The 15,514-nt window shown below is 54.8% G+C and overlaps 2 protein-coding genes across 2 annotated transcripts; both read right to left on the reverse strand.

Moving 5' to 3' along the window:
- Window positions 1–2,741: 2,741 nt before the first annotated feature.
- Window positions 2,742–6,159, reverse strand: ZSCAN18 (zinc finger and SCAN domain containing 18). The gene is given in 3 exon segments (XM_070632443.1): window positions 2,742–3,737; window positions 4,964–5,056; window positions 5,795–6,159. Coding segments are annotated over 3 exon segments (1,176 nt in total). The 5' UTR covers window positions 6,015–6,159; the 3' UTR covers window positions 2,742–2,874.
- Window positions 5,370–14,856, reverse strand: LOC103558261 (zinc finger and SCAN domain-containing protein 18-like). The gene is made up of 4 exons (XM_008531160.2): window positions 14,759–14,856; window positions 8,926–9,464; window positions 7,646–7,777; window positions 5,370–5,894 (listed from the first exon to the last, which is right to left on the reverse strand). The coding sequence occupies exons 2-3, from the start codon at window positions 9,251–9,253 to the stop codon at window positions 7,653–7,655; spliced, it is 453 nt and encodes a 150-aa protein (XP_008529382.2). The 5' UTR covers window positions 9,254–9,464; window positions 14,759–14,856; the 3' UTR covers window positions 5,370–5,894; window positions 7,646–7,652.
- Window positions 14,857–15,514: the final 658 nt, after the last annotated feature.

Below are 15,514 nucleotides of genomic sequence, written 5' to 3' on the forward strand. Positions count from 1 at the left end.
TGAAACCCTCAGCACAGACCCAGTGCCCCTAATGCCTGAGCCAACCCAGCTTCCCCTGAGATCAACAAGTGGGAACATCTGGCTATATTTTTGTCCCTGTAAAATAAATCATCCATTTGTGTGATTTACCATGTCTTGGTGGCAGAAGGGGAACAGCAAACAAATCCTGAAATCTCTTCAGATTTGTTTCTTGTAGTGGTTTGAGAAAAGCACCTCTGAAACTATTTTAGAGGTATTTTTAGGATCCAGCAAATTAATGTTGATTTTGGGGTACCAGGATTCTCACTATTGAAGAAGGGACATAAAAAATATGAGGAGCCACAGATTGGAACTGGAGGTGTTGCTGTACACATATGTGTATATGCACACATATACTTTTGTGCGTACCTATATGTGTTTATATTTGTGCCTATGTCTCTTAGTTCAGCAGAAGACACCCTAGTAGCAATGAGCACACCTGGCACTCAGATTTGGTCTCTAATACCACCCTCCACCTAAAGGAACCAGTTCTTTGGAACTGGAGAAATGGCCGATTTCAGGGTAGAAACAAAATGACTTTGGAACATCTCATTATACTAAAAAGAAAGGAAGTGTTCAAAAAATGATGAAGGCATGTCATGGGGATGCAGGAACCTTCCTGAAGGCTCCGATGGGCCTCATCTGGTACAACTTGAGAACCAAAATAACCAAGGACACAATAAGCTATAATCCATTGAAAAGACAGGAACCCCTGAGTCCATTCTGGTAATAAAGACAAATAAAAGGAGATAAGGGAGGGTGCTGGTTTGCAGCAGAATGCCCAGGGCCAGCTGGTAAACATGGAGCGGGGGCTGGTGTTGGATAATCACTTTGCAACCACGTGGTAAAGACTGATTCAAGCATCCTCAATGGAGGCTAAACCTAGGGGGGCATTTTGGTGAGGAGCAGGATATTTAAAGTGTCTCCCTACAGACTGCTTATTAGTTAAAAGGGGGAAAATTATAACTATATGGTGGAGAAGTTAGGCAAGACTTTGGGTGAGCAAAGAAATCGTCACCAGCAGTAGGAACGTGGACTTGCTGTACCCCGAGATGTGTGTTGTGGGGGGATGCACAAACCACAGGCAAGCAGGGTGAAACATTAATGACAGGCAGGTCTGGGTGAAGGGTGTGCAGGTGATCTGTGTATTATTTTTGTGCCTTTTCTATAAGTTTGAAATTATTTTCAAATAAAAACCTTAAAAATGTAACAAAAAAGGCACAAGCATCTAGCTGTGCACTAAATGAGACATCAGATGGGAAACTGAAGAGATGGAGTGCTGGCCTTTATAATAATGAACGACTCACAAGTGGCCCTGAAAGCTGAGTGGCATGCATCCCAGGGGTAACCTCTGTGGCAGCAGGAGAGGTGAACTCATGCAATAGGTTGGGAACAAGAGTTGAGAGGGCAAGTATAGTTTTTTGGTTTTTCTTTTATCATCAGAGCTACAGCCAGCTTAGGGTTGGGAGATTGACAGGCAAGAGGGGAACTGAGCTCAGTGACTGTGGCAGAGACAGGCACCCAGGGAAACAGCTCGTGCCCCTTGCAAGTGACTGGGGCCATGAGATCATTTCTCTCCAAGGACATGTGCATGGAAGTGATATGTGTCATCTCCCGGCTGAGCAAGTGTGGCCTCCTCTATATGCTCCAAGGGTCCAGCGGGGAGCAGAGCTTCAACAGGGATGAAGCCTGGATCCTGAATCACCATGTGAAGCAGAGCTCCTCTCCCACGAACATACATGCAGCAGCAAGAACCACAAGACTACAATGTGACGGAAGAAATACTTCTTTTGTTAAGCCCCTGTGATTTGGGAATCATTACAACAGACACCATGCTCAAACACAGTGACAGAAGGAGGCACCAGTTTCTGTATCTATAGGAAGCAGTTAAGTTTATGCTCAGGCAACAGAAACAATGCTGTAATCCGAATTCAATGCAAAAATCAAAAGATCACCTTATGTAGCCCAAGGAGTTACGTTACCCTTACTCAGACAGACAGAACTCATCAACCTTTATTAGCGTTTTCAACCTGTTTTGATCATGACCTCCCCCTACTCAGTAAAAATAGATTTTACGTTGTGACCAGTTTTTATATTTAGATATATGGCTGAAAAGTTTCGCAAAACAGTATTTACCTTTACTACATGATGAATTTTGAGCTGTTTTATTCTACTCTATTGCTTTGTAATGCCGGTAGCCACCCACCAATTTGATTTAACAACTCACTAATGGGCTGAGATGCACAGTGTGAAAACACTGCATTACTAGGCTCCAAGCATTTCCATGATCTTTGTAAGTCACTCCACCCACATAAAAACATGTGAGTTCAACCGGGACACAGTTTGCTATCGAGGATTCAGAAGTGAACTTGACATCGCGTATTTATGAAAAGGCCAAAACAGCTGGCAAGATTTCTGCTTGAACAACAGCGCTGGGGAGCTCAAACAGGAGGAAGGGAGACAAGGCTGACTTCAAGGACGAGCTGGCAGATCACACACCTTAAGGCAACTCTACACTTTGAACACTGACAAATGTTCCAAAGTGTGGGTGGTGATAAAATGGCTCCAGAAGAAAGAGTCTTCTTGCACATCTGATGGCTTGTGCTCACTTGCGAGCATCTGCACGGGTGTGTTTTCAAGGAGGTGAGGGCTTCCCACGGGCCCTTCCTGGGTTCTAAGTGCTTTAGCCACATGAGCTTATCTAGAAAACAAGCACACTTGTGTGCACACAGACACTGCAGGAAGCCACGCATGGGTTCTGAAGAAGCCAGAAACACTGCTCAGGACTCCCAGGCAAGCAGAGCTGTCCTGCTCTGGGGACACTTAGAGCAAAGCGGCTCCTCTCTGTGCCTCAGACTACAGAGGGAAAACATCACCTTCTGTGCACTCCGGGAGCCCGCCAATCCTCCCACCGGCACAGGATCCATGGGTGGCAGGGTGGGTGCCCAGGGCCCTCTCCAACACATAGCTTTTCTCCTTCTCGTGGGTTTTCTGGTGCTGAGCCAGGGCCAGGCTGAAGTGGAAGGTTCTCCAGCAGTCCTGGCATGTGTAGAGCTTCCTGCCACTGTGGCTCCTGAGATGATCGATGAAATGTGAGATCCACATAAAGGTCTCCCCGCGCTAGCTGCCCATGTAGGGCTTCCCTCGGGATGCCCCAGGCTCGTCGGCTGCAGGGCAGCTCGCAGCAGAGGTCCCCCAAGCCTGCCAGGCCAGGGACCCTGTGCTGCAGCCAGCTGCAGCAGGCTCCTTCTTCACCTTGCACTGCTGGTGGTGGCTCGTGCTGGAGACACACTTGGGGCCCTGGTCACCCACATCCTCCGGGTAGGGCCTCTTTCTTCCATGGCCTTGGTGTGGGGTGGCTGGCATTACGGGCACAGTAAGGCTCTCCCCAGCTGTGCCCCTGTCCTGGGCGGGGTCCCGGATGACGGACTGCCTGTGGGCCATGGTGATAGGGCCTGGGTCCCCCTCCTGAGGATCCAGAGCCTTCTGCAGCTGTTCTTCCTCCTCCCGGGCAGTGCCCGTCAAGGGGCACACAAAACTTTCCTCACAAGCCTCTCTATCAGCTTCTTGTACGTGGAGCCTTCCTCGCACACACTCTCTGTTTTCCTGCCACCTCCTGTTGCCTGAAACAAGGTTATAATGTGAGCAGTTCCAACACCCAGGCTCAGAGAAGGAACTGCCACGTGAGGAGAACTGACAAAAGGCACAGGTCCGAGATCAACCGTGAGAATGGGCAGGGATGGCAAGCCCGAGTGAGAGGTGGGTGAGGAGACAAGAAGCACTTTACATGCACATCATTGACCAGTTCTCTCGACAAACCCAGGGGCAATGCACTAAAGTGAGACCACACAACTGCTAAGTGCAGTGATGTTGGTCACACTGGTCTCAGAAGACCACTGCCTGTCCCCAGTCTGCTTTCCCTTTCTCAACAGTCCCAGAGCTCACAGCTGCCTGGAAGAAAGACCATCACTCCCAGCCTGCCTTGCAGCTAAAGTGGCCATGTGACTAAGTTCCAGCCAATGGGACATAAGCACAAAAGCAAGGAGGGCAGAGGGGCCTCCTTCCTGCTGCTGTGCATGTGAGAGAGAGCTGGAGCAGCCATCTCGTACCCTGAGGTGACACTGGCAGTGGAGCCATGAGATGGGGGTAGCATCGGTCCATCACCAGGAAGGGCCAAATAATCCTCGTATGGTAAACTAACGTGTACACTGGTGGCCCCCAATGAAGCATATCTCCCTGGATTCATGCTTTTGGGTAGTCCCCTTCCCCCCACACGCGTGTACACACACATGTACACACACATACTGGCTTGGCCACGTAACCTACCACGGTCTGTGGGACATGAGCATGCATGGTGCATGCAAAGGCTTAATAAGCACCCACCGGATGGTGCTTACCCTCCGGAATACTCCTTCCTAGAACCCAGCAGCCACACTGTGAGGAAGCCCAAGCATCCACTTGGAGAGACAACATGAAGGAGAACCAGGTCGACGGCCTCAGTTGAGCTCCAAGTCAAGAGCCAGCGTCAACTGCCAGTCTGTGAGGCTTCCTAGGACCTTCTAGCTCTAGTCAAGCCTGGCAGATGACCATAGCTGTGTGCATCGTCCAGCAGCCATCAAATGGAGCATAACGGCCACCCAGGTGACCCCAATCAATCCACAGAATCACAATAACTAATATTGCCATTGTTTAAGTGCCTAAGTTTTGGGGTGGTTTGTTTCTCAGCAAGAGACCATTAACATAGCTGGATTCCTGCCTCCTGCTCTGATACTTGGGGAGTGGGCGTGGCGAGAGTGTGGGACAGGAGGTGGGACAACAATGAGTGAGGTCAAAGTTGAGGTCTTTGCTGAGGCCAGTGGTGCTGTGAGGGGCCTCCATTGGCCTCTGAAAGAAAGGCCCCCCCTCTACCCTGGCCCCCAACCATCACTCTCTGACTCAAGCTCACCTGGGAAGCTGCCTTCGGGTGGTTCTCCGTCAGCCAACCGAAGTTCCTCTGTCTCCAGCTTGCAGGCAGCATCAGGCTAGGCAAGCTGATACCCTGAGCGGGGTCAAAATAACAGAAAAACTAAAAGAGACACTGAAAACAGAATGGAAAGCAGCTGATGACAGGCCTCAAGCCCCACAGGCTGGCCAAGACCAGGACTGCAGCTTTGGTCCTTTTGTCTACACCAGGACACCTGCCAAAGCTGACTCCCCATCAGCGCCCTGCAGGGCTGGGGGTTCTGAGAACATGGCAAACGGATGAAGAAGAGGGTCTGTGGGGCAAGACTGAAAGGGTCAATGGGCAGGCGGGGAGTGGGGGGAATTCAAGGAAAAGCAAAGTTACAAAATAACATAAAATTAAAGCTATAAAGAGTTCACGAATCTGTATTGGGGCCTCCATACAAAGGACGGTTTCTGGGGAAAAGATGTCCACACAAGAAGGCCGGAGACCCTGTCTCTGCACCAACAAGGATGGGGAAGTCAACACTTTGGGGTCAGGATTTCTTTCTAGATTCAGAAGCTTCAGGTCCTGAAGGCAGGAGCTGCAAGCACAAAGCCCAGGGCCCTCGCAGGACTCAAACATGGAGACCAGGAACTGTGGGGACCAGGGTGGGGACGTTGGCCAATGAATTCAAGGTCAAAGTCAAATACGTTTAAAACACATTCAAGTTGAAGTACATTTAAAACACTGTGGTATCCTAACCAAAGCCCCAAGTAGAGTCAGGATGCCCCAGGCCAGCAGTTTTGGAATAGGATGGAGGACGGAGTAGAGGCCGCGGGAGGAGTGTCTCGCCCCACAAGAGCAGTTTCCGTTAGGTCTCCAGGTTCTCCTCTGCTGCGTCCAGGTGCCCCCACTCCTCCAGGTACAGAGGCACCTCTGGAAACTTCAGCTTCTGAAATAGCAGCACAGCCCCAGCTGAGGCTTCCCATCCAGAGAGAGGGTGGACCCTCGGTCCCACAACCACAGCAAGAATACTGGGGGCAGCACTGTCCTTGGGGCTCCTACCCACCATTTTGCAGGTTCTGCATGGGGACCCCAGGTTTCCCTGGACCCTGCCCCCAGGTTAACACGAGAGCAGGGTTTCTTGGCATTGGCATTGTGGACACTCTTTGTGCTGGAGCCTGTGGTGAGCACTGCAGGATGATTTCCAGTATCCGGGCCTCTTCCCTCTAGATGCCAGGAGCACTCCCCACCCCAAAGTACTGGCAACAGAAGGGGGACAAATTGCGCTCTAGTTGAGAACCACTGCTGTAGAGGTCCCCAAAGTCTCCTCCATCCCTCCACACTGCCTGGGGCTCCGGCTGGCACCCAGGGGATCACAGGACCCAGACAGCTAAGCTCACTTCCCTCAAGAGAGACAGACAGACAGATACCCCAGACAAAGGCTATGAAGGAGATAAAGTGGGAGGCCCTGTGGTGACACTGCCATGGGGCCCAGAAGGTCCAGGGGATGTGTCTCTGAAGAGGGAAGACAGCCTACAAGGCCCCGAGGGCAGCACAGCCTCAGTGCAGAAGCACAAGGAGCACGGGAGTGGGGAGGGGCTGCCACATGGGGTGGCAGGCAGAGTCCTGACTGGTGGGAGGTGGAACTTAAGGGCAGCAGATCAGCAGGAAGAGAGAGGAGGAGGGCTGTGGCTGGCAGGGCTGTGCGGGAGGGGAGGGCCGGTGCATTAGATGTGGCCAGAGGGAGGGGCTGGGAGTCACCACAAACTGGGCTTGGGGAGAGCTCACAGTAAGGAGCCACCAGGCCTGCACTCCAGGTCCCTCCCTTTGAGCGCACAGACCTCCCATACCCCGACCCTGGCCCACACCCTGGGCCAGGCTCATCACTGGGTTTCCCAGGGAGGCCGTGGCCTCGGGTGCCCAGCCCTGGAACCTGGGGCCACTCCCACTCCTCATCCCCTGGCCAGGCCCCAGCCCATTGTCCTCCCTGGGCAGTTGGCGGCATATTAACAATGTGGGGAGCGAGAGGTCTGATACACCAGGGAGGGTGCAACAGACTCTGGCCCTCAGGGCCAGGACTAGAGAGCCCTGGGCAAGGCGCCCCACCCCCACCTCTGGCTCTGCCCTTGTGGGCTTGGCCTCTTTGGTCTCCTCCCCTATGCTGCCCTGTTTCTGGAGCGGGACAGGCTGGGGAGAAGGGAAGGCAAAGTTGAGACTTGTGCTCCATGGCTGGGCACCCCCAAACCGGTCAGGGAGACCCCAATGCCTCCCCTGCACAGGCCCTAGGCAGAGCGAAGAGTTCTCAGACTCAGCAGCAGGGAGGCCCAGCATGCGCATATCACAGCAGGTCCCAGGGCCCCATGGACCCCGTATCTGTCCTTGTCCTTGACTGACAAAGCAGAGGAGGCGAAGAAGAAAGCAAAGGAAGCTCAAGCTCAGGGGCGGCCCAGAAACTCAAACTAAAGCCACAAAGAAGGGAACACTTTGCTACCCACTGCAATGGTGGAAATCTCAAAAGCAACAACGCCCAGTGCTGGTGGGATGTGGGGAAACAAGCGCCCAGGCACACTGGCACCGTGTGCGCTATAAAACTTCTGGAAAACTGTGAGAACATACCCTTTGTCCGCTGACCCTGAGGAACCCCCCATACACACACCAACAAAGCTCCCACACCCAGGCCCAAGCCTGAGGACGCCTTACCTCAGCCTCATGGGAAGAGGCAGAAACCACAACGGCCATAAATGCCAACTCCAGCACAAGGAGGGCTGTGAACCACCGGCCATGAAGGCAATGAAGAGATGGCACTGGACATCCAGCCGCCACCGGAGGGGCCTGGGTGGGTGAGGGGACAGCAGGTGTTCAGGCACAAGCACATCACCCCCAAGCAGACCGGCCACAAACCGTCCGCACAGGCCACGGGTGACAGGCCTGTGCACGCATGTGAGAGGAGTGTGCACGCGTGCGAGAGGCACAGAAAGACACCAAGGGACAGGTGCCAGGGCGCACCCTTTGATTTCATTTCAGAGTGGGGAGATTATTACTTTTTTCTTTGTTATCTCAATACTTTCCACTGTTTGAGATAAACATGATCTCTGAAAACTTATTTAATTTAAAATAATACTTTTCACATTCATCAGAGCTTAAGTAAAAAGCCAGATCTACATCTACAGAATTCCAGGCTCCAGAGCCTCCCTCTGGCTCCCCTGACACCTGCACACGTCTCCCTCCTGCCCTCTCCCACTCACAGACCCGGGCAAGGGCTGGCTGGCACTCACCGGTCTTGGGGGACACCTGGGCCTCACTGGCTTCTGGGTCTTTGCTGGCTCTCGCCAGCCCGCCTGGCAATGGCAGATGGCAAAGGTGCAGCATGCTTCCCACACACACCCTGCTCGAGGCTGTGGATGACCCCCCGGGAGAACTCAACAGCATCCCTGGTCACACCTGAGCCAAGAGTGAGCCCAAGAGGGAGAGACACTGCCAACCATCACAGTAAACCACCGGGGGGCAGACGTGGACACAGGCTTCTGTCCCTGAGCCCTCAGCTCCATGACCCCATCATCACCAGATTCACAGACCCCACCCTCAGACACGGTGGGACTCTGTCCACCCAGCCTCAGTGCTCCCCTTGGTCCTATACTGAGGGAGGGGCAGAAATGTACCCAGAACATTTACTCAATGTTTAAGGGGCTGGTTCCTCCTGCTTCCTTATATCTGGAAGGCAGATGTGAGGGTAAGAGCCCAAGCAGCCTTCCTGGCCCATGAGGCAACCCTGTGGGTAATGACACCAGGCAGGGTGGAGGTCAGATCCTCACCAGCTCAGGGCTGCTCTCCTCTGTGACTCTTACATGTTGGGGAACCAACTCTCCCAGGCAAGCCACTGGCTGGGGTTTGGGCTCTAGGCCATCTATCTCAATCCTTCCAGGGCCAGCCCCCTCCCTGTTTCCTCTAAGGCATGTTCTCCTTCAGGTTGGCGGCCTCACCTGGCTCCTCCAGGGCCTTGGTGAGGTCCTCCACCAGGGATACCGCCTTCTTACAACTCTCATGATGCTGCACCTCCACCGAGAGTAGGACTTTGTAGGCAAGGATGCTCAGGAATTGCTCCAGCACCAGCAGCTCCAGCATCTGCTCCTGGGAGTGTACCTCGGGCCGCAGCCACTGGTGGCACAGCTCGTAGAGCTGAGCCAGGGCCCAGTGGGTCCCAGCTGCCTCCTGGTAGACAAAGGTCCAGAAGGGCAGGCAGGACAACTTGAGGTCAGCAGGGGCCCTCCTGGGGATGGTCTCCTCCTGCTGGTCCCCAGCTGCCACCATGGCATGGGCAGTTCTGCGAGTGCTGGGGAGTTCCTGGGGGTGGCAAACGCCTTCTCCAAAGGCAGCATCTTTCCCAGCCTGCACTGGGAAATGTGACTGTGCTCGCCAGAGACGGGGCGCCTGTCGTGAAGGGCGAGTTCATGGAACTGCGGCTCCATGGGAGAGACAGCAGGAATGACAGGATCCTCTGGGATACGAGCCAGAGTCCAGCCTGCGGAGGACAGACAAAGAGGTGCCCACATGGTGAGAACCACACCAAAGGAGAACCAGCAGGAGACTCGGAGTTCATGGGCCCCACACCCACCACCCCGAGTCCACCCAGAACTGCTTCCAAGCAATCCGCTTGTTACATATCAGTAGAGTTTTGTGCTTGTGTAGATAAAAATTAACATAAAAAGTGGGAGACAGCAACTCATTTTGTAAGACTGGTATCACCGAGATCAGAAAATAAAATCAGTCACAGATAGGAGAAAGAAAAATTACAGGACAGTCTCACTTACAAAGGTGTAAATATCTTAAAACATTGGTAAACTCATTCCAACGATGTATGTTATATACGTGATGCATGTAACATCACACCAGATGTGGGCTTACCCCAGAAACAAGAGGTTTGTTTAACACTAAAAAACATCTTATGAGGGGCCAGCCCCGTGGCCGAGTGGTTAAGTTCGCGCACTCTGCTTTTGCGGCCCAGGATTTCGCTAGTTCGGATCCTGGGTGCGGACATGGCACCAATCGTCAGGTCACGCTGAGGTGGCGTCCCACATAGAACAACCAGAGGCACTCACACAACTAGAATATACAACTATGTACTGTGGGGGGCGGAGAGGAGGAGGAGAAGGAGGAAGAGGAGGAGGAAGAGGAGGAAGAGGAGGAGGGGGAAGAGGGGGAGGAGGGGGAGGAAGGGGAGGAGGGGGAGGAGGGGGAGGAGGGGGAGGAGGAAGATTGGCAACAGATGTTAGCTCAGGTGCCAATCTTTGGGGGAAAAAAAACTTATGAGGACTTCAGTTTCCAATACCATGGCAGGGCGAGGTGTCCGGATTGCTCCTCCTATTAGAAGAACTGAAAATCTGAAATAGGTCAGTGGACAGCCTGCACCTGTTTCTGGAAACAGCAGAGGCCTGCAGACCTGGACTGACCCACCCACAGAGGCAGGTGGGAGGTGTAAGAAGTAGACCAGAAGTGGGGTACAATGAGGGGGTAGACCGTCGTGAGTGGAGGTTCAGGTCCTGGCAGCCCTCTCCCCACCCCCAGCTGATCCTGATGTGCAGCTGCATCGTTCAAGAGAAGCCGGTTTCGGGATGTTTAGGGGAAATTATCGATTGTAACTGTTGACAAACACTGAGTATGTTAAACAACAGAACCCAGCAGGCAGTAGTGGGCCAGGCCTCCAGCCGCTGGCCATGAACACACAGGGACATGAACTCTGACTCCTCCCAGACCCTGCCAGGTCTGCTCCTCCACTGGGAGGGAGCCGGCCCAGACAAAAGCCACGGAAAACCCAGTGGGAATGCTCCCCTTGGCTGTGCCACAGAAACGAACCACGTTTTCTTCCCAACACACCCCTGAGGAATTCAAGAACATTGTGTGTGAGCACAGCTGCAGTGGGAACACTTTCTCAGCAACCCCTGCTCACAAAGCCGACTCCACAAGTGAGCGAGGTGGAACCGGGCATCGCCGACTCCTCCCAGTAACGCAGGGGAGCTCTGAGCATCACCGCCAGGGCAGGGGGCGAGGACCTCACAGCCCTGGGGGTGTGCGATTCCATTCCTATTTCTGTGAAATGTCCAGAACAGGCAAATCCGCAGTCAGGACCACGATCAGCGGTTGCCAGGAGGTGGAACAGAGTGGGGAGGAGAGTCACTGCTTAGGGGCACACTCTTTGGAGTGATAAAAACATTCTCAAATTGACTGTGGTGATGGTTGTACAACTCTGTGAATATACAAAAAATCACTGAATTCTACACTTTAAACAGGTGAACTTTATGTAAATCATATCTCAATAAAGCTGTTAAAACAAAAGAAGAAAAGAGGTCGGCCCCATGGCCGAGTGGTTAAGTTCATGTGCTCCACTTCAGTGGCCCAGGGTTTTGAGGGTTCGGATCCTGGGTGCAGACCTAGAACCACTCATCAAGCCAAGCTGAGGTGGCTTCCCACACAGCACAACCAGAAGGACCTACAACTAGAATATACAACTACATTCTGGGGGGCTTTGGGGAGGAGAAGAGGAGAAAAAAAAAAAGAAAAAAGTTGGCAGAGACTCAACTGTCGACTGCTCCCCTCTCCCCCTGGGGCCGCAGAAGACACTCCACATGAGGCTCCCTTTCCCTCCAGGAAAAAGGAGCTCTGCCACCATCATTATCACCACCAGCCCCCAACTCCCCTCACGCCCTCCTGCAGGTCACTCTCTTCTTACCTCCTACAGGGAGACCTTCCCTGCACCACCTGGTGCCCCCTCCCCTGCCTTTACTTGCCTCCTGCCTGCCTCCCCCCTGGAACGTGAACCCCAGGGGAGCAGGGGTTACTCACAGGCCAGTCCCTGGGCAGCATCTGTTGACACATAAGCGACTTTTAATGGTGCCAGTTCTATGTTAGAGGCACGCTGGCTGTGCCTGGTTTTCTTTGGCTATTACAGACCCTCACATCCCTGTATGTGGGGTCAGGCTGGTGATATATTTGGAAGGTAAATGGAGAAGTGGGACACCTAGGCCACTGAGCACACGCAGTAACCCAGCAGCCCCCAGGAGGCAACTTCAACCCCGCCACTGGCTTCAGCAGTGCCCCCTGGATGCCCCTTCCTCACGCCCTGCACTGGGGACCTTCAGACCACAGAATGTGCTCATTGCACTGCCAGTGTGCCCTCAGGATTTATTCATCTCTGTGGGTGAACCACCCACTTTTCCGTGGCATTTTCCTTACAGCTCCCTTTCTGTTACGTGGTTAGAGCGCTCTCTGTCTGGCTCTGTCGTGCTGGTGTCCCCGTCTGTGGCTTGCCTTTTCACTTCATGCTCTCCTGTGGCCACACATAGGGTTCTAATGTTTCTAACTGCCAAATCTACTTTTTTGAAAAAATAGATTTCTGACTTCAGAAACTTGATTAGAAAGAGCTTCCTTCCTGACCTCAGGCTTAGAAACACATTCTCGCATTCATTCTGCTAAAGCAGAGGTGGGAACGCAAAGGGACAGATAGAAAATATTTTAGGCTCTTAAGGCCAGTCATTCTCCGTCATGACTATCAGCTCCACCTTGTGGTGGGAAAGCAGCCAGGGACACTTGCACTCCACCGGCCTGGCTGTGTCCCTGTACAGCTTCATTACAAAACAGGCTGCCGGCCGGCCTGCAGGTCAGTTTGCTGACCCATGTTCCAGACTAATTTTTTTAACCAATTCTCTGCCTTTGACTCATCTAGAGCCACGCATGTCAGCAGGAGGACTGCCAGCTTCAGCCACTGGCACAGCTGCATTTCTCCCTATAGGCACGGGACACACAGCGCCCTACGCGGCACACGGGCAGATCTGTGGGCATGTCATTTCGATTTTCTTAGGATACCACGAGCATGTTCAGCCTGCACGGAACCCATCTCTACAAAGGTAACTGTGAACTCGCTAACGTGTGTTCATGGGGCTCATTGTCCACCAGAGCCTCACAATGCTGGTCCCAGCCCAGTCACCCTGCTGCAATGATTTCTGGGGGACCACAAGGACCCTTTCCTGTCCCCAGCTTGCTTGAGGCCATGCAGCACTGCCCAAGCTCCTCCTGGCTTGGTCACCAGGCAAGCCCCCTACCCCATCTTGGGGCCACCCAGGATTTGCCTCAGATGGGGAAAGGATTTTCCTGGAGCTGAGGCTGTAGCTGATCCCATGGGCCTCTCTCCTAGTCCTGGGCTGTAGAGGAAGCCCTCGTGGCTGAGTGGGCGGCTGAGCTGAAAGGTCCCCAAGCCTGGTGGGCCTCCTGCAGGCAAAGCCCCTTCACACTGGGCTGAGCAGAGCTCAAGCTTGGCTCCCAACTCCTCAGCTCTACCTCCAGGCCCTGCCCACTCCCCACGGACCCCCACATTCCCACCTCAAAGACAGGATATTCACAGGCTGTCCTGGCCTCACCCAAGGATCACCTACTCATTATAAAGGGGGAAAGGTGTCTTTAGAATGAAAGAACGTGGAGCAAAGGATCATCCTTAACATTTCAGCTGCCTTCTCTGGTCACCGCCAAGAAAGTAAACTCTGGATCCATACAGGACAGACAGACCCAAGCAAGAGATGTCCTGCACAACTGGTCTAGACCCCAAAAGCCTAAAGGTCAGGAATTCAAAGAAAGTCACAGACCTAAGGAGCATGCAGAGAAACAGCGACAACAGCAACATGAGGCCCGAGGCCCGGAGCAGAAAAGGAAACTTCTGCCGAAAAGAAACTTCTACAAGACGTCGTTGGAGTGACTGGGAGGATGGAGCACTAAACCCCGGTATGGAAGAGAGGATGGCGGGGACTGTGCAGCCTGGCCTCCAAGCACTCAGCCAAGGTACACGTCTGTATACGAGAGGAGAATGGGGAGAGAGGAGGGGAAGCGAGGATGTGGAGGAACGAACACGGAGAGGGGAAGAGGAGCAGGGGACACAAAACTTAGCCAGCACCAACAGGTGTGCAGACGTTCCACGCCCTCTCCCTAGAACTTTTCCATACATTCCAGACTTTTCTAAAGAACATCCTCAGTGGTCCCCACTCCCCTTGCCAGCGCCTCCGCCGGCAGCACCAGGGAGACCCGTTCTTGTCTTTCTCCCCGGGGTCCCTTGCCCACCAAGGGGTCCTAGAGCGGCGGGGGGTGGGGGGATGGGGGGGGAAGAACGACCACCGCCAGCCGAACCCGCCCCCAGGTGACGGGACAAGCGGGGCGTCCCGAGGGCCTCACCCTGGCCACACCCCAGGCGGCTTAGAACGGCCCTTGCTCCGCCACTCAGGGACCTCAGCCTCAGGCCCCGCCCCGGACCCACAACGCGGGCCCGTACAGACGCTCCTCGGGTCCCCTCCCCTCAGTCTGCGGCAGGGTGCGCCCAGCCCGTTCGCCCACCAGGCCTCAGCCCCGCCCCCCCCGCACACCCCTCCTCCGGGAGCCCCCAGCCCCTCCCCCCACGGGGTCTCAGCCCGGCCCCCAGCCCCTCCCCAACCCAGGGCCTCAGCCCCGCCCCCTCCCAGGCATACACCTCCTCCGGGAGCCCCCCAGCCCCTCCCCAACCCAGGGGCTCAGCCCCGCTCCCTCCCCGGCACACGCCCCCCCCCCCACCCCCGGGGCCCCAGCCCCGCCCTCACCTGCGGCCTCAGCACCGCCCCCACGCAGCACACCCCACTTGGGGGGCCCGAGCCCTCCCCCAGCCGGGCCTCAGCCCCGCCCCCTTCCCCCGCCCCCCACAGGACACCGCAGAACGCGGCTGCGCGGCTCATGCAGGCCGCACCGCAACGGCCCACCCAGGAAGAGCAGGTCGCGGCTCCGCGGCAGCCCGCGAGACACCCTCACCTGCGCAGCTACCCCAGGCTAGTTCGAGCCTACGGGAGCTCGGCGCGACGGCAGACAGCCAGACTGCGCGTGCGCGTCGGGCCCGCGCCGCGGACTATGACTCCCGGCATGCAGCGGGCGGTCCCCGCGCACGGGGGCGAGCGACATCACAATGGCAGTGTGGCTAGCCAGTCAGAGGCGGAGCTGCTCTCGATCACCACCCTTGCGTCTGCATCACTTTCGATGCCATGGCAACGGCGTAAACAGGCGGAGAAAAAAATAGTGCCCTGAGAACCAGAGAGCAGAGACCGGGAGAGACAGAGACATAGAGACAGGGAGATCCAGAGATGGAGACGCATACACGGCCGGAGACCCAGACACAGGGCCAAAGACAGACAGAAATGGGTAACTCAGAGCTGGAAGACGGAGAGAGACCTGAGATGAGAAGACTCTGAGATGCAGACAGAGACGGCGGGCAGCGGGGAGGCGACAGAGGTGGAGAGACCCGAGCCCGAGAAACAGAGGTGTGGACACCCAGAGACACCGATCGCTGAAAGAGGAGATGGGTTCTCGAATCCAGGGAGCGGACAGCGTGCGAAGGCTGGCCGCGCCGGGGCTTCAGGAGGCAACGGGGTGAGTGACGCGCTCAGGAGCCCAGAATAGATGTCGCCGCTCCAGCAGACAGGACAAACAGGACAAGGGCTAGGACGCTGCTTCCCATTCCAGAATGGTCTAGACAGCAGAGCTTATGAGGCTGTCATTTTGTGTGAACTGACT

Source organism: Equus przewalskii, chromosome 9 (assembly GCF_037783145.1).
Source record: "Equus przewalskii isolate Varuska chromosome 9, EquPr2, whole genome shotgun sequence".
Lineage (NCBI taxonomy): Eukaryota > Metazoa > Chordata > Mammalia > Perissodactyla > Equidae > Equus > Equus przewalskii.

What these genes read in the sequence shown, in the direction of transcription:
- LOC103558261 (XM_008531160.2), bottom strand. Translation starts at nt 9,253, where the DNA reads ATGGTGGCAGCTGGGGACCAGCAGGAGGAGACCATCCCCAGGAGGGCC. An exon ending in CAAGGCCCTGGAGGAGCCAG is followed by an intron (nt 7,778 to 8,925) that starts GTGAGGCCGCCA and finishes TCACCCACCCAG; the next exon opens with GCCCCTCCGGTGGCGGCTGG.